At 42.7% G+C, this 23,144-nt stretch overlaps 1 protein-coding gene across 1 annotated transcript in view; it reads right to left on the bottom strand.

Moving 5' to 3' along the window:
* Nucleotides 1–6,434: 6,434 nt before the first annotated feature.
* kif13ba (kinesin family member 13Ba) overlaps nucleotides 6,435–23,144 on the bottom strand; it is an 85,806-nt gene continuing 69,096 nt past the window's right edge. The window contains exons 26-39 of the mRNA XM_084042852.1: nucleotides 22,726–22,911; nucleotides 22,496–22,595; nucleotides 22,048–22,174; nucleotides 21,275–21,330; nucleotides 21,039–21,163; nucleotides 19,640–19,915; nucleotides 17,727–17,879; nucleotides 17,371–17,448; nucleotides 16,315–16,368; nucleotides 15,959–16,118; nucleotides 13,424–13,554; nucleotides 13,037–13,096; nucleotides 12,044–12,698; nucleotides 6,435–10,575 (exon numbers count right to left, since the gene is read on the bottom strand). Coding sequence (XP_083898978.1) covers nucleotides 10,346–10,575; nucleotides 12,044–12,698; nucleotides 13,037–13,096; nucleotides 13,424–13,554; nucleotides 15,959–16,118; nucleotides 16,315–16,368; nucleotides 17,371–17,448; nucleotides 17,727–17,879; nucleotides 19,640–19,915; nucleotides 21,039–21,163; nucleotides 21,275–21,330; nucleotides 22,048–22,174; nucleotides 22,496–22,595; nucleotides 22,726–22,911 — 2,391 coding nt within the window. The 3' untranslated portion in view covers nucleotides 6,435–10,345. The remainder of the gene's footprint in view (nucleotides 10,576–12,043; nucleotides 12,699–13,036; nucleotides 13,097–13,423; nucleotides 13,555–15,958; nucleotides 16,119–16,314; nucleotides 16,369–17,370; nucleotides 17,449–17,726; nucleotides 17,880–19,639; nucleotides 19,916–21,038; nucleotides 21,164–21,274; nucleotides 21,331–22,047; nucleotides 22,175–22,495; nucleotides 22,596–22,725; nucleotides 22,912–23,144) is intronic.

The raw sequence follows: 23,144 nt of genomic DNA, 5'->3' as shown, positions 1-23,144 counted from the left end.
TGTTAAGGGGTCTATTCAATAAAGCCAGATAATCTACACAATGTTAGTTGCACAGTCCACCACAGTAGCAAAGGGCAGTACACTGAAATGCTGCCTTAACACATCTGCATTGTCCACTGCATCCCTTTTTGCAACCACAGCGGAGGAGTTCCCGACAGGCCAGGCTCGCTTCTGTGTGGTCCAGTGCACTTCCCATCCTCCTGTCAAAATTAGAATCAGCTTTATTGTCAGATCACAGGTTTACAAGTGTAAAGAAGTGGATGAAATTATTTGTATTCACCTGTCTCCTTCCTCTTCCACCCCCATTCACCTGGGGATGGGAGTTCAGGGGCTGCAACCATCGCTTGTCCCCAGCAGTGGCCAGCTTGGTAGGCTGCCCTCTTTGTATGTTGAATCAGTGCATCTCGTGTTAGGGGAGTCCATCAATTGTTCTGCCCTGGGTGAATAGCTGCTTCCGTGCTTGATTCACTGATGCCTGGCCGCTAATGCGGTCATAGAGCAATACCACAAATCGCTCCAGAGGCTCCATCCAGTCATCTATTTTGTCTGGGGTGGCAGCTAAGGAACTGAAGGCACGTGTGACGTCACCATAGGTTTTCCAGGTCTCCCATGCCGTCTTCTTGCCTCTGCCTCCAAAAGATGACACTGTGTCACATCCAGTAAAGGCATGGAACATGGGTAAGGCTTATCATCGGCCTAATGCCCTTGCCATCTCATGAGCTGCTAAGTTACGGAAACTGTTCCCAGTTCCAAAAGCAACCCACAGCTCAGTTTAGTGGAGGCGTTGGGCTGCCGTTACTGCCAGGACCAGCACATCCGTGTCTACTGTGCGTATTGTCACCTTGCTATACCCTTCCTTCACAGCATCTTCTAGGTGTAATATGATGCGAGTATCAGCCTCCTCATATACTGCAGTTAGTTAGGTAGTTACTAGCATGTTGTAAATAGTACCAATGTATTCCTCATACTTGAAAATGTAGGATTAGTCACCAGAATCAAGATCCTATGTGGTCTAGCACCAGAGTTATTGGTAAAATAAAAGCAGATGGAGGCCATTTTGGAAAATGGCTGCCATGGTTACCACAGGACAAATCTGCGATGGCCCTATAGCCAAAAATGTTCCTTATGGCATGCCCTAACTGTGTGCCAAATTTCATGCTTTTATCGTAAAGTGCACGATTCCATCAAAATATGGCCCGAAACGCCTGGACTAATAGTTATTTTTTTAAATTAGGGATGTTTCAATGGTGTGGCAGTTGCTCCGCTGTGCCTATGCCTAGAACCGGACCCGATAGGCAAGGGTTTAACTGCTCAGTTGTCCAAGCATCAGAATAGCCCAGATGTTAGTGTTACATAGCCACACTAATCATAGCCACACTAAAAAAATCATAGGTTTGAGTGACCTGAAGTGTACTCCAACACCGACAAAGACTCAGAAATTGGAATCCCACCATCTAGCAAAAATATTCACAATCCATCCTTTATTGTACTTAAAAAACACAAGAAAGAATGTGTAAATCATTCCTTTTTTATTTTATTTTCTTACCAGGGAGATTATTGTCCAGATGATAAAAAATGAAAATTATAAATGCATTATAATACATGATTCCTCTTTGGATTGCAGCATAGAATTACATAAAACAATTAAATTAATCAAAACCCAAACTTGTGCTCAGATTTCTTTTTTTAAGTCTTAATATGCGCATATATACACACACATACATACATACATACAAACAAACACACAACCACTCTTAAGATACATTCACACAACACAAATAAACATTGAGACACACGCAATCAACAGTAGCGGAATAATTACTATTGATAAATATTATTACTGATAATGATGGTGATATAATACTGCTGATCGGTTGTATTGATAACACTCGTGAGTTGAGAAAGAGGAAGATGGGTCAGGAGGCTGATCGACTGGCTAGGCTGACATCAGCAGACTAGGAGGTTAAGCATACATTACTGTCTCTCTTCTCTGTACAAACCAGTTTCTCAACTGGTGGATTGCAACCCATACACCCCTCATACACAGACTTTGCCAAAAAGCAACGTAGGAAGGTCAAGAATATGGTGTTAAATATATGTCATGTCTTCACAGCTTGGAATCTGGCAGAAAATCACCTGCAAATCATCGAGCCTTTTTACCCCCTTTGGGGGTTATTTTAGAGACATTGTCAATACAACTGGACCAGAATTATTGAGACCTTATTCAGCCCCAACCTGAACGAAAACAAAATGAGAGCGATGTCAGTTGAATGTGCGGGAGGAAAAGAAATGGAAGTGAGATTTTACAAATGTCACATTGCATCAAATCCTTGTCGCCTTGGTGAATAAAGTGATTTCCAACTCCCCTAGCTGTCCAGCCCTGCCTCAACACAGCCAGTTTAGTACGGGACACAATCCCCCATCCCAGACAAAAAGAGGCTTAAGGAAATGTCAAGAAAAGATGGACCTCAACACAAGCACCAGTAGTTAACACAGAACATGGTGACCACTTGACCCTCAGAAAGAACATTTGCTGGCAAATACCCAAATTGCCCCAAGTTTCCCTACAAAAGTGGATGGTGAAATGATGGTTGGTTTCCCTCCTTAAGTGGCTGGCACATTGTTTGCAGTAGCAGCCACAGCGAGGGCTGACCGGCATTTGACTGCTGGTCATTGTGGCATTAAACAGCAGGGGTTCCTGTTGGCAGTGTTGAAGCCAGGCAGGGCAGTGTTATATCTGGGCTACTGAGAAGAAATGCTGAGCCTCTACAAGTGGGCTCGGTCCGTACAGAAGCACCATGCTGTGTAGCAAGTCCTTCCAAAAGCACAAGGCAAGGGAAAGTGACAACTAACGCCCCCTGTTGGCTGTGTTCATTCCTGAGAAAATCCGCATGGACTGAGCTCAGATCCCAATGGACTGATGCTATGCGTTTCTTTATGGATACTTAACTACAACCTTGCAATATACCTCTTTCATGGCAGCCATATATTGACAAATAGTTGTGTAGTGTTACTTCCTTCACTGGTTTTAGAAATGATACTACAGTAAGGGTGCTGCTATTGTGCATGTTGGCTCACTGAAAAGGCTCTGCTATACTTAAATGAAACAGACCTTTGAATCTACCATCGGTAACTCCTTTGAAGAAAATAACATTACATGACTAATTGTCAGTATATGGCTATTTGTCAGTAAGGTCCATTATGTTCTCTGCAATTTACTGCTGTCCCTTCCACAGTCAAAGCAAGCTCTCATCTTTACCAGTGTGCAAGCAATTCCAAACAATATTCTTCTTTTTTTGTAGAATGGAATCATATTCATAGTGAAGTAAATGCAGAGAACATCAAATATTCCATTTCTCTAAGAAATCAAGACTTTTGTTCATACTGAGCATCTTCTTTGTTATTTACACAGGATAATGTAGAGAGGAGGAAGGTCATGCAGCACAGGTCTCCTGCTGGAATGGAACTGGGGGCATTGCGTGTATGTGGTTGCCCCATCACTAAGCTTTGAACACAGCCACTAGGGGGCAATGTGACAACTTTCTCCCCTCCATAGTCCCACACAGAGGTAACAGAAAACAGTGCACGTGTGTTTCACTCACAATGACACAACTCTATGCTACTTGTTTTAGGTAGGAATACAGCATAAATGTGTTGGATTAGACAGCTGATAGAGGAAGGGTTATTATTGTTTCAAGCCCAGTCTCTGGGTCAATGTTAAGGCAGGAGGTATATTGCTCTGGACCCCAGGGACGCCCCACAATTAACAGGAAATGCATTAAGACCAGTGCAAACCAAAAGGCGCAAAGGTGTTGGGTCTACATTATGAGCATAACAAGAACTTAACACAATTTGAAAATATGAGATGCGATGGGACAGAAAATGTGTACAGACAGCACAACCGTAAAAATCAAACATACGTGACTGTATGTTTAAACATTATCCACATCAAAAGCAATGAAAACGGCTGACAGTTATAAATATGGACAACACTATCAGGTTATGAGCTGAAATCTAAGACCATTATGATGGTCTTAGTTTGGGGACCATTTCAAAGAAATGACAATGGATGGTTCCAATTGTGCAGGCTGCTCAATAAGGTTGGAATCTAATCGGTTTCTTGTCTCCCAGCCACCATGACTGGTACACCCTAAACATCAGCTCACACCATCCGACCACCCGACTACATTTCTGGATAATGCGATATAAATGATGGGTGATTACAGTACTCCATGTGCTGAAGTGGATGGTGTTTTTTGTAGTATGAATATACGTATATAATTTCCATATCATGTATATTTCTGCCAGCCAGTAACCTCTCCTCACTGAGCTGTCTTGTTTTTAGCTGTGTGTTCCCGACAGCGATTATGGCTTAGTCATTTTTGGGGGGCGCCAGCTGTTAAAAACGTTTGCCAAAAGTGCAGCACTTCAATTGAGCTTTTATGTGGGTCCGACATGCATCTGCTGGCCAGTGCACAGTAAAATCCTCATTTGTAAACTCTTAAGAGTTAAATGAACACTGAGGATGTTATTGTGTAAAAAGAGGTTCCTGGTGGACACTGGTTTACTGCAGTGGTTCTCAACCTTTTCAGGCCGTGACCCCCCAGAATAATCATATTTAAACTGGGGACCCTCCCACCCAGATAAGCAGTTGGAATGTAGGAGTTGAGGCATTCGATTTAGTTTGACTCGGTTCCACTGATACATATTGTGAAAATAGCAGATCTACAAGCTCACAACGCCAACAATGTTTGACCAGTTTTTACAGCATCGTTTGTTTTGTTTTTTTTTTTGCTTTTGATGCAGTAATGGTCTTTTTCTCGTAGGTATTAAAAAGTCCTTAAATTGTCACTTCACTGTCATCTGATGACCCCCTCAAAATCCCGACCCACAGGTTGAGAACCACTGCTTTACTGGACAGAGCACATCTATCCATATTCCATAAAGACGACGTAGTTTGGGGTCTAATCTAAAACATAATTATATTTGGAAACCTCCTTTGACTTTCACACCTGCATTTACACCGTTGATGAAATGTGGTAACATTTTGAGAGAGCACCCCCCCCCCCCCCTCCCCCATAAAAAGAGAGATCTCCACCATAAAACACTTCAGTTACAAAATAAAAATAAATTCTTGGGTTGAAAAAATGATAACACCTTTACAGACAGGATCCTATATATGTAATAGTATATACCGTATATAATGTCCCCCCCCTCCCCCCAAATGGACATATATAAATTGTTTTGGGAAATTGTCTTCACCAGCTCTTAGCTCTAGTCTCGTGTGCGTATTACTTGACACATGGACAGTGGTGGAAAGTACACATACTCAAGTACTATACTTCAGTACAATTTTGAGGTACTTTTATTTGAGTACTTACATATTTAATACTTTATACTTTTACTCCCCTATACATCTCAGAGGAAAATATTGTACTTTACACTCCACTACAATTATTTCACAGCTTTAGTTACTTGCAGATTTAGATTATAAAAAATACATACATTAACCAAGTACACCCTATGTGATACTTAGGCAATTACAAAATGAAAATTGGAATTTAATAGGCTATTTTCCTAAAATGTTGACAAATTCTGAGTTAGTACTTTTACTTTGGTACTGTACTGCACATTTGGCAAATACTTTTGTACTGTTACTCAAGTAAAGTTTTGAGTACAGGACTTTTAGTTGTAACAGAGTATTTCTGAATTGTGGTATTGCTACTTTTGCTTGGGTAAAAAAAAATTGAATACTTCTTCCACCACTGAACATGGATATGGGACAGCGTATGAATGATGAATAAACACAACTGCTTTTGAGGCACAACATAAAAGAAAGATTTAAAAGCCTGAAGTGATCTCAACACTCAAAAAGGTCTCCATGACAACACACCAGGGGAGGAAAATCCTCAACCGTTTCGTTTTTTTTTTGGTTGTTATACAGTCCACATGGAACCTTGGGTTCTGACTTTTTAAGAAAACAGGATCCCCAAAGTTCCCCCAAACCAAAATTGCCGGTAAATAATGTTTCTAGATAACTACATTTTTAGAATAGAGAATTAGAGCACATTTACCAGCATTTGACAGACCGGTGGTATTTTCCTACCCTGGCAAAAGCATCAGGAGACAAGTAAATCCAGAGCAGGTACACACACACACACACACACACACACACACACACACACACACACACACACACACACACACACACACACACACACACACACAGTTCCCCTCCTTCAATTACCACATACAAATATGAACCACGATATGACAACATTAACCAACCAATAGAACTGCCAGCAATCAACCCAGTCATCTTCAAAACCTCACAACGTCCAACCCAACCTCCATTCAACCTAACCACCACCAACACTTGGTACTTCAAATCAAACAGCCATGGATCAATCAACCCAATTTCTAACCAACTTAACAACCAACCCCCAATCTACCAAACGTCCAACCTATAAACCTGCCAGTTCCTGGCCATTAAGGCCATAATAACAACAAGACACTAAAATGTTTTGATATCACCTTCCTCCTCCCCTCCTGAGGGTGTCGAGCCAATAGCAGCCGTACTGGATTTTGCAACCATTGTTCAACCTAGATGTTCATTCTTAAGTCCCCTCCCCAATACCTTTTGTTGTTTTTAATGTAACAACATTGGCGCTCTTGTCTTTATAAATAGATTTTCTCACATGTAATTGGATAAGTTGAACCTGACAACCCAGTGTGAGAGACCAATATTTTTCTTTTCCTAATCTTTCAATGATTTCAATTGTATAGTATAGTTGCAGTATAACAAAAGTAAGTGGTACTGTACTGCCAACTTGTTTTCTCATACCCAGCATCTGTCGGTTGGTAAATTCCAAAACATGCTTTACCACCTCTATTACCTGACTCAAATCACAAAGTGCCTCATTTAGGAATATATTTTCTTCACATTAACAATATTGGCCTTCAAACAAAATAATCAAATAGGTTGAAATTTGACTTTGCACTATTAGGGAAACTTAGAATAAAGCAATCAAATTACTTTTAAATACAACTTTGAATGCTAGGCTGGAAGCGAACGAGTCAAAAATGAGCAAATTACATAATTTTTCACCATTCTTTTGGTGATATTATCAAAGATTTTAACTAATCCCTATTTTGTAAAGTCTGCAATTTTCACTTTACATTGTCTTAAATTAGTACAATTTAACATTCTTTTTTTTTTTTATATAAACAAGCTCTGCTGACTCAAATTAATCTGAGATGGTCATAACAGTTAAATACTGTAAATGATCTCCTGAAAGGTACAAATACAGCACTCATAGCAGCAACAATTTCCATTAAATCATTATGTGCAACATTTCTTGAATTGCTTAAACAATGCTTTATCGATTTTCACAGGATAAAAGTGATGTGAAGAAAGATAAAAGGAATAGCAAAAAACAGTTATATGCAGATGATTCTGCACTAGCGTTTACATCCAATGAATGATGTACATGATCAGGGTATAGTTACAGATCCTCATTCTGAGCACATTTGGGTCATTCATTTTCATATCTCAACTTTGCCATGTAAATGTAGCTTTAACAGAACTTTTGAGTATCAACAGGGATAGACAGGATAGTGTTTAAATCCTTGCATCCAAACTAATAACAGCCTATCCTAGCTACTGTGGATGTGATATCATTTTTACATGCACCAAGCGGTATATGCATATCCCTAAATAATATAGCACTAAAAATAGATCCATCTTCCTCTTCACATAGCACTCACATAACCTCTTTTTACTCACTTGGTGAGACAACTTCATTAATCATCATAAAACCTCATAACCAAAGCATAAAAACTTGGCTAAAATGCATAGAAAACACTTTGTTCTACACTTAGGTATAAAAATACACCACCAGAAGCACTTAACATTACGCTCACTTTCCTTATTTCGCCAGTTACACATACTCAGCACCACAGAGCCAACATAACAGCCCATGAAGCAGGCGGGACAAACATTTCAGTCCATGGTCTACTAACTTCACCTTCCATTTTCAATGTTTAACCAGCAAGTTTACTTTTATACAATAAAAACATATGTCCAGACCATGTTTGGTTACCTCACAACGCAACTGGTGGAGTGTACAAACTATAGCTGAAATTCCCCATTATTGCTTTTGTAAATTGGCAATGTCCCAATCTGCTACCACAAATACCTACGGCAACATGGTCTTTTTTTGATAGTGGAGGTGCACTTGTATTTCTTGAACCAAGACAGTATACAGTACAGCCGCTGACCATGACAAATACTTTAGGAGTTGTGGATAAATGTAACAAATTATTGGCAGTAGTTTGTACTTTTGTATGTTTCAGCAATGATTGGGACTTTCACCACATTTGTTTGGATCAGTTAAAAACCTGTTTTGTGGTTCAAATGTTTCTTTAAAAGGTTTAATCTCTTAATACTTAGAGGGAAGGTGCACTTAAATGGTTCAAAATGTCAGTGGCATGTGTGTCGAATAAAGGTTTTGTCAGTGTCATGGTTGCTGTGCGAGACAATGCAAGTGCATTTTCTCCACAAAATGTCTCTTATATTATATTATAATATAAAATATGAATTCCTTCACCACTGTGACCCCAAGTTCAAATACTGTATACAGGCTTTTCTCTCAGACAGTTTCATCTTTAAAATTAGACTGCTGTGGTTAAAATATATATATATATTTTTTTAAGGCTTCAGCACAATGAGAAGCTTACTGCAATTGGTTCAAGAAATTCCATCACTTCACAGTAAAATCCAGAGTGTTCATTCAACTCCTGAGTATAAAAATGGACCCGTGAGGGTTAATAAAATTACTTAAAGATAGAGTAAAATGAAAACAGTATTTTACTGTGTGTGTGCGACGACCTTAGTGGATAACAATGAACCATTGTCACTTTTTTCTATGTCTGCTCCGTCCACCATAGATGGGTTCCGCCATACCACTATGGATGCAATACAGTCTTCTCCAGTGCAATATCTTCCTCACAAAATACTCCCATTATAAACATCCGTCTCCCAGAATGGCTTTGTCCAATAAAGACGCCTCCCACTCACGACACCAAGTCGACACATGTGTAATTCCTGTCAAAATTCAAAACATAAGAATGATTGCACAGTTGCAACACTTACTCATACTGAGGCATACAGAATATACATACGTAAATACACACATGCACTGAGGCATACATACACACATACCTGCAAACCATCCATCCATAATCCATCTTCCCCTAAAACAGTTCCTGAGATCACCTCACACTTTCCACAAGGCATTCTCATGACCAGACCCCCAGGGGCACAAGGGCTCATTCAAAAAGAACACTTAGAAGGGGAAATAAAAATATAAAGAGGAAAACCCAAAACAAATTCATTGCTTGATGAAGGCACATTCTGGAAGAATTGTGATCATTTCAAATGAAAAAAAAAAAAGAGAGCGGGCGGGTAGGAGGGATGACTCGCACAAAACTAGTCTGATATCAGTCCGCAAAATGGACCGGTTCAGAATACTGGGGGGTGGGGGGGGGGGGGGTCGATAAGAGTTCACTAAGAGGAGGAGGAGGAGGTTCACTCATAGGCTTTTGTTCCCTCTTACAGTAAGATAATAAACCAACAGGCGAAGCCTGGGAAGTGATGGCATGTTGGTTGAGGAAGTAACTGAGTCGTGTCATCCAGACCAGCAGCGCAGTAGTGGAGGAGGGGTGGGGTAGGGGATTTAAGTCTGGTTGCTCCACTGGCAAAGGGGGGGGGGGGGGCACGTCCAATCCACGACCAATGAAACTCACAGAAATAATAACACTCAGACTTCCCATTGACTTGCGTCCACTCTGAGCAGTCCTTTCCCATGGGGACTTCTATTCATGGAGCCCATTCTCTCCCTCGGGTTGCATTTGCTATAAATATTCCTTCCACGCCACACATTGCCTGCAATACATCCCCTTCACGATAAATAGGCTTCTAGTTGAAGCATTTGCTCAGCACAAACCACTGATTTCCATGTACTGTGTACAAGTCTATCCCACTTAATTCCACTCGTTCTCAAAAGAACCGGATGAGTCATTCCACTGACTTCCATTCACTGAACGGATGTACTGGATGTAATACTTTGTCCCACCAGAGAAGCGGGTGGGGGCACGTGCCCAGGCGGGCAGTATTCAGAAATCAGCGAGCCTGTTGCATAGATAGGGGACGGGGAGGAGTCAGTCGGGGTTCTATTGAGACCAAGGGGTCCATCTGCGGAGTCAAATGTGTCCCATCCGGCCCCTTGGTCCAAGGGGAGACAGGGGACAAAGGGGGTGTGCTGGGATGTTGTCGCTCTCCCTCTCAGCTGTTCCAGGACTTGCGGTTCTCTCCGCGGCGTGTCGCCCCAATGCCGTCCCCGCCCCCTCCCCTCAGGACGGGAACGGGGGGGCAGAAGTCTCCTCCGCTGCGTCGGTTCTCTCCGTTCCATCGGGAGCGGTCCCGGCGGGACAGCCGGTCGGGACGCACCAACACACCATAGCCCATGTTACAGCGGAAGTACTGATGACCCCCTACCGAGCCGTCGTTCTTACCTGGAGGGAGGGAGTCAGGGTGGATGGAGGGGGGGGGGGGGGGGGGGGGGGGGGGGGGGTCGGTGCAGAGAGAGAGATGGGGACATGTGGTGTTAGGACAGTTCAGTACATGCGTGCATGTCCACATGCTTATTATACACCCCAGCGTGCACACATACATACATTCATTTTTCAACTAAAATCTTTGCTTCTGGAGGTCCCTGGAACTAAATATTTTGAGATGGGGGGGGTCCGCGGACAAATACATACAGTATCCTTTTGGATGGTCCTTGACATGAAAAACTTTGTTTTAAAAAAATGATTTATAAGACATTTGTAGAATCCCCCCAGAAGCAAAGATTTGAGTTAAAAATGTTCGCTTTAAAAATATATGTATTCAAAGATTTGCACACATTTTCAGGATAAAAAAAACCAAAAACAGATCTACAAGCTCATAGCGCAGCACTCTATGAGCCACGCTATGAGCTTGCAGTTCTGCTATTTTTAAGTAGATAATGTTATTTTGACTATTCTGTATGGTAGAGCCTGTTAATGCCATATAATTAATACAACTGTGGTGGTAGTTGGTCTATCAGCTCTTCTATTTAGACGTTTATATCCTGTGGTCGGGTAGGACCACTACCGGTCGCCAAGGTTGTATTTCATGAAGCTCAAAACACCAAGGCGGCAGTGGCTTGGGAGGTATAGTCACTTTGGAATTGGAAGGTTGCCGGTTCGATTCCCGGCTCCCCCTGGGTTAGTGTCTAAGTATCCTTGAGCAAGCCACTGAACCCCTAAGTGCTCCAGATGAGCAGGTTGGTGCCTTACATGGTATCCTCTGCCATCGGTGTGTGAATAGGTGAATGTAATGCACCTTGTTAAGTGCTTTGTATATATAAATGTACTATTTACTACTGAACACATGCAGCTCAAACATACTATATTATAACAATATTAGCTCAGCAGAAGAAATTCTGGGGTTTGGGGTTCGCATCCTGGGCAGGACATGAAAGTTACTGATTGCAGCTTTAATGGCTTTATTTTTAGATGCTTGTTTGTTTACATTTTAAGTAAGTTATTAAAATGTTACTGAACTTACCTGAATAACGGAGTAAATGTTGGCTAAATAATAATAACTGCGCATTTTTATCCAGGGACTATTTTCAGATGTTTTTAATAAATCTGTGCTTTAAAATGCATAATGATATTTAGTGTGTTGGGTTAACCTATCTCAAGCAAGTTCAAGTTTGTGCACTTTGATTTTCATTTCGTACTGAAAAGGAATTGAAACCTCCAGATCAAGAATCAAACCAACAAACCACGGTCTGCTTTGGAAAAAGGTTGGCAGTAATGTTAAGTATTAATTCCACAGCGAGTGTCCACTAGCAGACGTTGACGTTCTTTATCCTAGCTCCCGACCTCCAGAGTGTGCTGTAATGTCGACTGACATACAGTATGTGGTGTGAATGTAGCATTAAACTGTACAGACCTGCGGGTGTGTCCAGCTCCACTCCAACCCACATCCCCTCAGCAAACTCTGTGGTCCCCACGTAGCGCACTGTCCCTGCCTTATTGGTCCCCACAGTGACGGAGGCCCCTTCCGCCAGCCAATCCGGCAGCACATAATCGCGGCAACGCTCCTCGTCGTCCAGGATCTCCAGCCTCTCTAAGCTCTCTCCTCCTCTTCCGCCTCCAGAGTTCACCAGCCTCTGTTCAGAGAGGGACTTCCCCGTGGCCACGGCATTGTGATTGGCCGCCATTTTTGCATCGTACTGAGGAGAGGCAACAACACCGTTCCTGTCAGCGCCCTGCTGCTGTGTCTGGGGCTGCTGGGGGATTGTGGGTAACGTCTCCGCGGCCTTCGCCCCCCCAGCGGTGTCGAGCGGGTAGGAGAGGAGGAGAGAGGAGCAGGAGGAGGAAGGGTGGAGGGAGGCGGGCTCAACACTGCCGGCCACGCCGTCGGAGAGGGTGGCCGTGGACACGCTAGTGGAGAAGTAGCCGCTGGACGATTGGCTGAGGGGGCTGAGGGGCGTGGCGTCATGCGGGTCATGCACGGGAAGAGAAGGAGGAGGGGCTTCGGGAGACTCGGCCCACCTGTCTTTGGCGGGCGGGGCTGCGACGATGCTCCGCCCTAGCATAGGGACCTATGGGTGGGCCGTGGCGATGGCCGTCACACAGACACAGAGGGAGAGAGACACATTCAGGACAGGGAGATGCATGCAGAACAATACAGACTTTTTTATTCTCATGTTGAGCTCATTTAGAAAGTCTTCTGACAGTGACCATGCATTCAAAACATTGTTTTAACAAGAAACTGGCAGTAAATAACACCTTGACATGAACTTTAAAAGAGAGAGAGTTAAAGCAATAGCTGGAGAAGAGTGACAGAGAGGTAGAGAAAGGAAAAGAGACGAAATAAGAGCGAGCAAGAGAGACACGGTTGAGAGAGGAGGGAGGAAAAAGAGTGAGGATGTTCTCCTACCGTCTCCGTTCTGACTCTGCTGTCATCCCCTCCAGATGATGTCATAATTCGAGGCATGTGCTAGATGGGGTCACAAGAAGTTAATGTCTTTGCACTACTTTGATCAACAACTTGTGTTGAGTGCTCTGAAACATTGCTTGAGGTCTGCTGTGTGTCAGCAACTTTTAAAATAAATACACAGTAAACTCCTCAGTGTTAATGTATCCATTTGTTACTCAGAGAGTGTACAAATAGAACCAAACGGACCTGCAATTGGCTGCATTTGTACACAGAGTAAAATGAACACTGAGGATTTTACTGTGTACAGTGGCCTCCAGAGTGCGAGTTGTAGGAGCAGCCTGGTTTGAAGCCCTTGTCTTCAAACATGTGTGAAGATATAAAGCTCACCTGCGGAGCGTGGGGTGAAGGCCTCAGGTCCTTCTTGTCATCGCGAGCCGGAAACAGAGACTTGAGGAGTTTGGGCATCTGGGGTACCAGCGCTTTGACTGAAAGATAAGAAGCAGCTAACCCTGAACGACCTGAGAGAGGGACGGGGTGGGACGGAAGGACGAGTGACAGAGGACAAGCAGAGGAGGAAGAGGAAGGAACAGCAGGAGGGAAAGAAGAATCAGGAGAAGGAGGTGTGGAAAGTAGATTAAGTGTGAAAGATTAAGACAGGAAATTGAAAGCAAGCCCAAGAAATGCCAAAAACTAAACAAAACAAATGCAGACACCCACTAGACTAAGAGGAATAAAGACAGCAGCTGGTCACAGGCACAGACGATCACAATTATTTAAAACCAAACATTTATATTCAATGGATTACAAAATTACAAATTAATCATAAAAATGATTAATTCCTAATAAATGAGAGAAACAAGCAGATATTTCCCAGATGCCACACTGAATTGAATTGTGATGCACACAGAAATTGCATTACTATGAGACAATAGTTTAAAGAGGGAAAATGTACGTATAGAACAGATGAGAATAACGTTGAAGAGAAAAATTAATAGTAGTTAAAACACATTGTTCTAAAACCAGTTAAAACACATGAATGATTTACACAAGACTTAAGGTGGACTCACGGGCTCCGTTTTCCCCTGACATCAATATGGATCTCATATCCAGATATAATATAAACTTTGTATCAAAATGCATCCTGTTTGAAAGCAGATCTTTCACAGTTTGAAATCAGACAGACAGTACTGCACATCCTAATATTTACATCCTTTAACCACTTCTGGGGGTAACAATCGCCAGAAATAGCCGATAATACAAGCTCACCACGCCTGACGTTGCTAGCTTATAGATGTACTATTACTGGCGAAGAGATTTGGTGGGGAAGCAAACAAGAGCAGACCAAGTACGGAGCAAAGTCAGGTATGTTAAATTCAGTAATCATCAATCCATGATCTTCAACGTATTCCAGGAGTTATTTTGTGACACAGTGTTATCATTTAATGATCGTGTCCGTGCTGGCAACACCTTTTGAGGCCAGCATTGAATTCTGGACTATTGATGCGACAAAACGACAGCAACACAAGTATATTTCTAATACTGTAGCTGTTTTAAATCCGTGTTAAGTGTTCTGTGTGGATTCCTTGAAACGATTGTGATGGTGAGATATCTGCTCTCATTGTAACAGTAATAATAAAAGTTATAATCTACATAGTCCTAACAGAAATGACAATGTGAGATGCTTTTAATTTTCTCTGTTTGTGTTGTACACTAATACAACTGAACTTCATTCATTATTACATTATCTTGATTACAATCCATTCATCCAGGATGCACTTTAATACCCGGTGTAGAAAGGAGGCCATGGATAAAGCAGGAAGTACATCCTGTAAGCAGGAAGTGGAGAAGGAACGGCTGAGTGGTCAAAGTTAAGCTGAGGTCAGAGCAGAGAAATAGACGGATCAAACTCAGTGGAAAAGAGGGATAAGGAGAGGAGACAAAGAAGGAGGGAGAGAGGCTGTTTTCAATCGGAAAGATTAGGAGGGATAGGTTGGTAGGAGGTGTGGCATTTCTCAAAAAGAAAAAATAAAGAAAAAAGAGGTGAGAGAGTGAAATAATGCAGGGTTACTTAAAGAGTTTAGAAAAAATGGAGGCGTGGAAGGGAGGAAAGGAAGATGGATGGTCACAGCAGAAGAAAGAAAAGGAAGGAGAGAGGGAGTCGTAGGAGGGGTACAATAAACACTGCTTCTCTCAGGAAAGAAGGGAGTGGAGACGAGGATAGTAAAATAGGTGTGTGTGTGTGTGTGTGTGTGTGTGTGTACTGTGTTTATGTGTATAGCCTCAGACACGAGAACCAGTGACTAGTGAAAGGAAATCTCTGCTGTCCGGCAGAAACCAGCTAACTCCAAAATGTTCATTTTACAGGAAATGAAAAAAGTGGAGTTAGGAGGTTTTGTTCATCATTGATAAGAACAGCTGAATCCAAGCTCACAATGAGGTTGGAGGTCAAAAGGGGGTGGAGCCTGGAGTCAGCAAAACCAGCTAACCCCGGTGGAGTTAGCTGGTTTAGCAGAAAGTTTGAGGATCCAATGGAGTTAGCTGGTTTTGTCAGAAGCGCTTTTTAATGCTTTTCATTGGTTCAATATTTGTTTTACCAACACACAGACGTAAAGGGTGTTCAATGGCCCTGATTTATGGAAAAAAATGCAAAAGCGACAAAATGGAGTTAGCTGGTTTCTGCCGGACAGCAATGAAATAATAATTACTATTAGCATTTGATTTATAAATTCAATGATTTGCTGGGTAAATTATTTACTTTAAATATAATAGAATCAAAGTGAACTATGCTGAATTGAATTGAACTGACTTATACTGAATTGAACTGCATTTTAGTGAAGTGAAGTGAACAGAGCACAGGCAGACTGTGAGAAGCCAAGGAGGGAGGGATGGATGGGTTCAAGAGGTCGTGTTGCAGCAGCATACCTTGCTCGGGGTCCTGGCTCTGAGGGGAGGTGGTGGTGGAGGCGCTGGGGGGTGGAGTCTGGCTGGGAGTGGGCGTGGGCGAGGAGGAAGGAGATGGACGAGGGAGGCTGCGGTAGTACTGAGACGGCATGAAGATGTCCTGCTGACTCTCCCAACGACTCTGACAAAAGAGACACAAGAGAAGTTCAGTTCAACTTAGAGAAGAAAGGATAAACTGGAGTGTGTACGTGTATACCCTCTGGATCACACTGTGTATGTGTATGATGTATTATAATAGTGTGCATACTATATACTGTATGTCAATTGTGTGCCGGTGACCACAGGCGTGTGTGTGTGTGTGTGTGTGTTTGTTTTACCTTATTATCGTCCAGCATGCAGTTTGAGGCCAGGTCCTGTCTACTTCCTGACAGCTGAGGACAGAAAACGCAATGTCAAATGTTACACCAGCAGCCAACGAGGCAGCCTATCGTCTTACAGCTGCGGTGTCCGGTCATGTTTCATGGCGGTTTAACTGTAGGTACAGTACGTTGTCATTTCTTGGATTTTGCATTTATTGTGATCCAATGAGTCCGACCACTTGCCAAGGTGGTCTGGCTTGAACCGAATTTGGATCTCAGTGGACAATGTGGCCACAATCCGGACAATGTATTAAACGTAAGCACTGTCACCTTCAAGCCACACGCATGGACAGGGGTCATTCCATACTGAAGAACACAATGGCTGTGTTACATTACATTACAGTAATTTAGCAGACGCTTTTATCCAAAGCGACTTACAAGAAGTGCATTCAACATAGGTAGGGAACGAAACTACTAGTCACCAGAAGTATTAAGTGCATTCTCTTCTAATACAAGAAGCAACCAAGAGTATACCTAGCGCTAAAGTAAAAGTGCAATATATCAGCTACCTACTTTCATAAACAGATGAGACAAATAGGAAAATCAAATGAGCAAGAGCTAAAACAAATAAGTGTAACGAATAAACAAGATCCAATAAAACAAGAGTTTGTACAACTAGTTAACAACCACGTAGGCAAGGCGAAGAGGAAGCGTAGTGTTTCCTGAAGAGGTGGGTTTTCAGCCTGCGGCGAAAGATGGGCAGTGACTTGAGTAGTTTTATCACTGCTATGTGTATGAACCAACTGTTATTCCACTTCCCTCCCTCTGTCTCACAGGTTAATGAGCACATCTTGGAGCCTGCTGCTCAAACAACCAATAATGATACTGGAGAGTCATACCTTTACATATACTGTGTGTGTGTGTGTGTGTGTGTGTGTGTGTGTGTGTGTGTGTGCGTGTGTGTGTGTGTGTGTGTGTGTGTGTGTGTGCGTGCGTGCGTGCGTGCGCGCATGTAGGTATGTATATATAGTGCAGTCTTACTACAGACTGCTTCAGTAACAGAGAAATATTTACCCGGTGGACGCTAGGAGAGCTCAGACTGCGCCGGTTTCCTTTCCCTCTGCCTGCCAGGTGCTCCTTTACAGCCACTTCCTGAAACACACACACACACACACACACACACACACACACACACACACACACACACACACACACACACACACACACACACACACACAAACAGTGTGAGTATACTCTCTATGGGCAGGACAGTGTTTGTTGACTGTCTATTTGTCTGTCAGTAGATCTGCATGTCTAACTATATCTCTGTTAACCTGAGTGTGTGAGTGTGAGTGTGTGTGTGTGTGTGTGTGTGTCTGTGTGTGTGTGTGTGTGTGTGTGTGTGTGTGTGTGTGTGTGTGTCTTCTGACCTGTCGCAGTCTGTCCAGTGTCAGTATATTCTCAACAGCCAGAACACTGCGGAGGTATTTCTCTATGGCCACTTGGCTGTCTGCTGACTTGGGGTTCTCTGCGCTGGCAGCCTGCCTGGCTAGCATCTCCCGGTCCTCGGAACACTGGGCATCCTGACAGCAAAAAAAGAAACGGAACCAGCACATTTCATTAATATTAACACACTACACTACTGTACAAAACTTGGACAAGACACAGTGATCTTAACCCATTAAGACCTGGAACGCATCTGTGTCATTTTTAGATTTGAGCTAAAAAGCATTATTTTACACTTTGGGCAATTCAAAAATAGCAGATATACGAGCTTGTAGATCTGCTATTTTTGGAAAAATCGTGAAAATGTGTGTAAATCTTTGAATATGGTATATATTTTTAACTCAAATCTTTGCTTCTGGGACCACCTGGAACAAAATATTTTGAGGTGGGGGTCCGCAGCCAAATACATATAATTTTGGGGGTCCTTGAGATGAAAAAGATTGAGCACCATATAGTGTAGAATCGGCTTCAGGTCTTAATGGGTTAAGAGGTCTAGTAGAGATTTCAGAGTTATCACAAGACCTACTTTGTTTGACATGCTGAAAATTAATACACATGGTTGTACATCACTTACATCATGTTTGTTTCTAGTATTCAGCATCCTACAGTACATATTAAAGGAAACCTCTGTCCGTCAGTCAGCCACTCTGTTCCGCATGGTTCTCCTCAGTGGGTTGGGCAACTGATCTCAACTTGCACACAGGCATTGACCTCTGCATAATGCAGACTGTGAGGAAGGCCGTTTTTCACTTCCCCAAAATGTAAGCTGCTTATTAGCGCTTTGGTGAAAACACCGGAGCTTCATAGATCAGGCTATGGGATCTGTCGTCATGGTTACAGCCCCGCAGGCTATGGGATCTCTAGCGGCTGGCTACACTAACTTGGCTTACACACACACACACACACACACACCGGCAGAGACAGAGACAGCGGCAAAACATAAAGACGCTGCAAACTTTCATAAAGGACTTTCATTTAGGGCCCGTGTCCACACACACACACACACACACACACACACACACACACACACACACACACACACACACACACACTGCGCTTTATGAGTGGGAGGGTGCTCATAAAGCGCATCTCCATAGCACTAGCACGCACATTGACAAGACACATGCACTGTTTGAATCCACATTGTGTTATTAGCACACATAACTTAGCTGAAACAGCATATACACCAACTTCTTGCAAACATGACCCGCTTTAATTACTTTAGTCTATATTAGTAGCTTAACCCATTTAGACCTGCTGCCACCTATACGTTGTTATACCTTTGAATCCGGGAGCCACCTCTGTGTCTCATTAGTTGTTGCTATACATATAGCAACATCATGTTGTATACAATTTTTTAGTAAGAATTTGAACATTTTCAGAAATCTTAGATTAGGTTTTAGAAGGCGTTTTTAGAATCGGCCTCAGGTCTAAATGGGTTAATGACTAGTATTAAAATTCTATTGTCTTTTTTATGTCCAATGTATTTGTATTTAAGTTCATAAAGTTAACATAATTAAGTATAACTATATGCATTTGAAATAAAATAAAGATGTTACTTTTCAGGATTCCAATAAAAAAATAGCAAAAAAAAAATCTGGATTCCAATTAAAAAATAGCAGATCTACAAGCTCAAAACGTATCGCGGCGCGACACGTTTTGAGCTTGTAGATCGGCTATTTTTTCTACTTTTGTGTGACATAGAATGGCGAGTTAAAATACGGCGAGACAGTATTATGCAATGAGGCCCTCTGTGGAGTGAGTGTGGAAATATAGTGGCCCTCTCCATCATCAAAGTTGCATCACCCCTGCTCTATTCCCTGGTTCAAAGCCTCACCCCGGGGATGTTGGAGACCACCTCGAAGGTGACCCCGCACCCGGGGATGGTGCTGCGGGTGGACATCCTCCTCAGGAAGTTCTGCGCGAAGCCCTGCCGTCCCGGGTTGAGGTTGACGCAGATGCGCTTGCGCAGCACCAGCTGCATGTCGGCCGGGTGGCTGAGCTGCACGACCGACCGTACCGTCAGGTAGACGCGCTGCTCCAGCCACGCACCCCCGCGGCTCAGCTGCGGGCACTCGTGGACGGTTGAATCCCAAGACGCTTCCGCTTTCACCTGCAGAGGGAGCGAGGGATGATGATGAAGAAGTGCGGTGTTGATTTTGACAGCACATTTTGATTTAGTTTTAGTCATATTTTAGTCATCTGAAAAGTTTTAGTTTTTGTCTAGTTTTAGTCGACTAAATATCATATGTTATAGTCGACTAAATCTACAATTGATTTAGTCGCCTTGATGGCGTCATAATGGCTGATTTTACACTTGGTTGCATGCTGAAAATAGCCGATCTAAAAGCTCACAACGCGTCGCCGTGCAACGCGTTGTGAGCTTGTAGATCTGCTATTTTCAGAGCGCAACACCCGAGCGCAACCAAACATAAAATGACATGTCTTATAGTTCTACTGGATCTCTTCTCCACTAGTCCCTCACTAACATTTTAGTCTAGTTTTTATTTGTTGACGAAATTGTCAATATATTTGACAATTTTCGTTTTAATTTCATTTTAATTTCGTTTTGGGCAGTGAAAAAAGGTAGTCGACGAACATTTTTCATCATAGTTTTAGTCGACGAAATCAACACTGAAGAAGTGGCAGCAAGTCATAATAGAATCTTTAGACCCTTGTAAACTACCGTACACACTCGAGCATGCACAATGCACACGCACACACGCGTTTGTATTCATCTACTTGTGAAGACATCAGCATTTTTATCTCTAACCCTAAAGCCTGACTTATACCCAGTTGTACACCGGTGTCATGTACCAAAAATAGCAGATCTACTAGTTCACTAGTTCGCAATACGGCGCAAACTTCCCACCTGAATCTTTTCCTGTTTGTAAGCCTAAAAGGTCTGTACACACCTGGCACCATTTATTTCGTGTGATTAATTCACTTTCATTTAAACTGCTGTTTGTGTTATGAGAACATCCACACAGAACACCAATATAACCAGGCAATAAAGCAACGCAATACATTTAAAATCAAGGTGTAAATGTTCTACACAAATGAGGCATTACCAAGTTAATAGTTTGATGTGAAATATGCGCGGCACATTTTTTGATAATTTATTCAAAACACATTTTTATGGTGAGGACCAGGAACATTTCTCAAATTCTAATATAGTTGGGACATTTGACCCTCACTAGTAACAAACACACACACACACACACAGCCTTCCTAACCTCTCCGTCATAGTGTTTGACTATCTGCAGGTCAAAGAAGTCATCCTCATCCTCTCCGCTCAGAGTGGCATCCCATCCCCCGGCCTCAGGCACCTCAAACTGATCCTGAGAACCCAGGTCATCAGCTGGGAGAGAAATGACATTATTGCATCATTATCAGTAGTTGTGGCAGTAGAGTACTTTTACACCAAAGTTACTGAATAGGGAAACAATGCTGATGGGGAGGGCAGGCCTACCACTGAGGTCCAGGAAGAGAACAGGGGTGTGGGTCTCCATCCCCGGGAGAGGAACCCTACAGACAGACAGACAGACAGACAGACAGACAGACAGACAGACAGACAGACAGACAGACAGACAGACAGACAGACAGACAGACAGACAGACAGACACACACACACACACACACACACACACACACACACACACACACACACACACACACACACACACACACAATTGCTCAGTCTTTCCATTTATATATTATTATTATTTATATATTGAATAAAACCAAAGCTACAGAAACCAGATTACTAATAACCAAACTATGTAAACTGGGTTATTAGAATAGTCACCTTAATGTAACACATGTAAAAGCTTTAACCCTCCACATTATTTACAATGATGGGGTATTGGCATACTTATAAACTCTGTCATCAATTATTAATGAAAAGTGTTATCCCCTAACCACAGGAAAATGGTACCATCAATTAGATACAAACATTAAACACACACAGTAAAATCCAGAGTGTGAGTTTAACTTTATCTTTACACTTTCAGAGTTAAACTAACACTGTGCACACAGTAAAATCCTCAGTGTTAATTTAACTCTGACAGTGTACAAATTCATACACTCTCAGGTTTAACCACACGGGTCGCTTCGTGAGCTTGTAGATAACCTATTTTCGCATGCTTATTACATGCTCAGAATGGGGACGCTAGGGTTCACATGCTTAAACCAGCACTGTGAATCTAGCTGTGCACGCATACAGATATACAGACAAAGTGTTACCACTCAGCAGGAGCTCCAGGGATCCCGCTGCCTGCAGAGGGAACCATGACGGCGTTTCTCTCCTCCGTCAGCGTCAGACGCCACTCCAATAACTGAGCTTCTCTCTCCACATCGTCCTCTGTCTTTTCTGCACAGCATCACAACACGATGGAACGAGACAAGTCATGTTCTATGTGCTCCTATAATACACTTTATATTCACACTCCTAATACACATGCAAAATAGCAGATCTATAAGCTCATACATAATGCGTCACATCGGGACACGCTGTGAGCTTGTATCTGCTATGTATGTTATTTTGGAAAGAATTAACTTTGTATTATTATTATTATAAAAAACAACAACATAAAAACAGGTCCGCGACCCTGTGTTTCGGAAACACTGATCTATGGTGTGTGTGTGTGTGTGTGTGTGTGTGTGTGTGTGTGTGTGTGTGTGTATGCGTTACCTGTCTTGCTGACCAGGGTCTGTAAATGTTCGTCTAGGTATTCTTGTCTCTTGGTGAGAGCTTCCAGCCACTGCCGTCTCAAACGCTCCAAGTCACGCTCCTACCACACACACACACACACACACACACACGTGTAAAGTACAGATTAACAGGCTGCGTAACAGTAGACATGTCCGACTAATTTCCCTCTGAATGAAAGAAGGCATCCACATCATGAGTGTCCCTCTGACCTGGTAGCTGTCCATGTCGTCCGCTTCCTGTGGCCCTGCGGGTTCTATGGGTTTGCTCTGGTTGTTTCTGGACTGTCTGATCTCCACACAGCCCACAGACACGGCCAGCAACACCTCTGATATGAGGGGCATGGTCCCAGAGTCCTGCACCGAACGCACCTCCACCTGAATACGACGGGACTGACCCTGCACGGTTTGAGAGGAAGACAAACATTTAAATATCTTGTTAACCTATTTAAATGTTTAACCAAATCCTGTTTTTCTTTTACCAGCAGAAAGACTATTGTTCAATCTGTAATAATGTCTGTATTTGACTATGGGGATATACTGTACTGTATATGCATGCTTCACTCTCCACACAGAAGCCTCTGGAAGCAGTCTACCACAGTGCTTTGCATTTTATTACTGGCGATGATTAT

The sequence above is a fragment of the Gymnoscopelus microlampas genome, assembly GCF_963454915.1.
Source record: "Gymnoscopelus microlampas genome assembly, chromosome: 1".
NCBI classification, from domain to species: domain Eukaryota; kingdom Metazoa; phylum Chordata; class Actinopteri; order Myctophiformes; family Myctophidae; genus Gymnoscopelus; species Gymnoscopelus microlampas.
The sequence above is the reverse complement of the archived record's forward strand: the minus strand, read 5'-3'. Positions and strand labels throughout refer to the sequence as shown.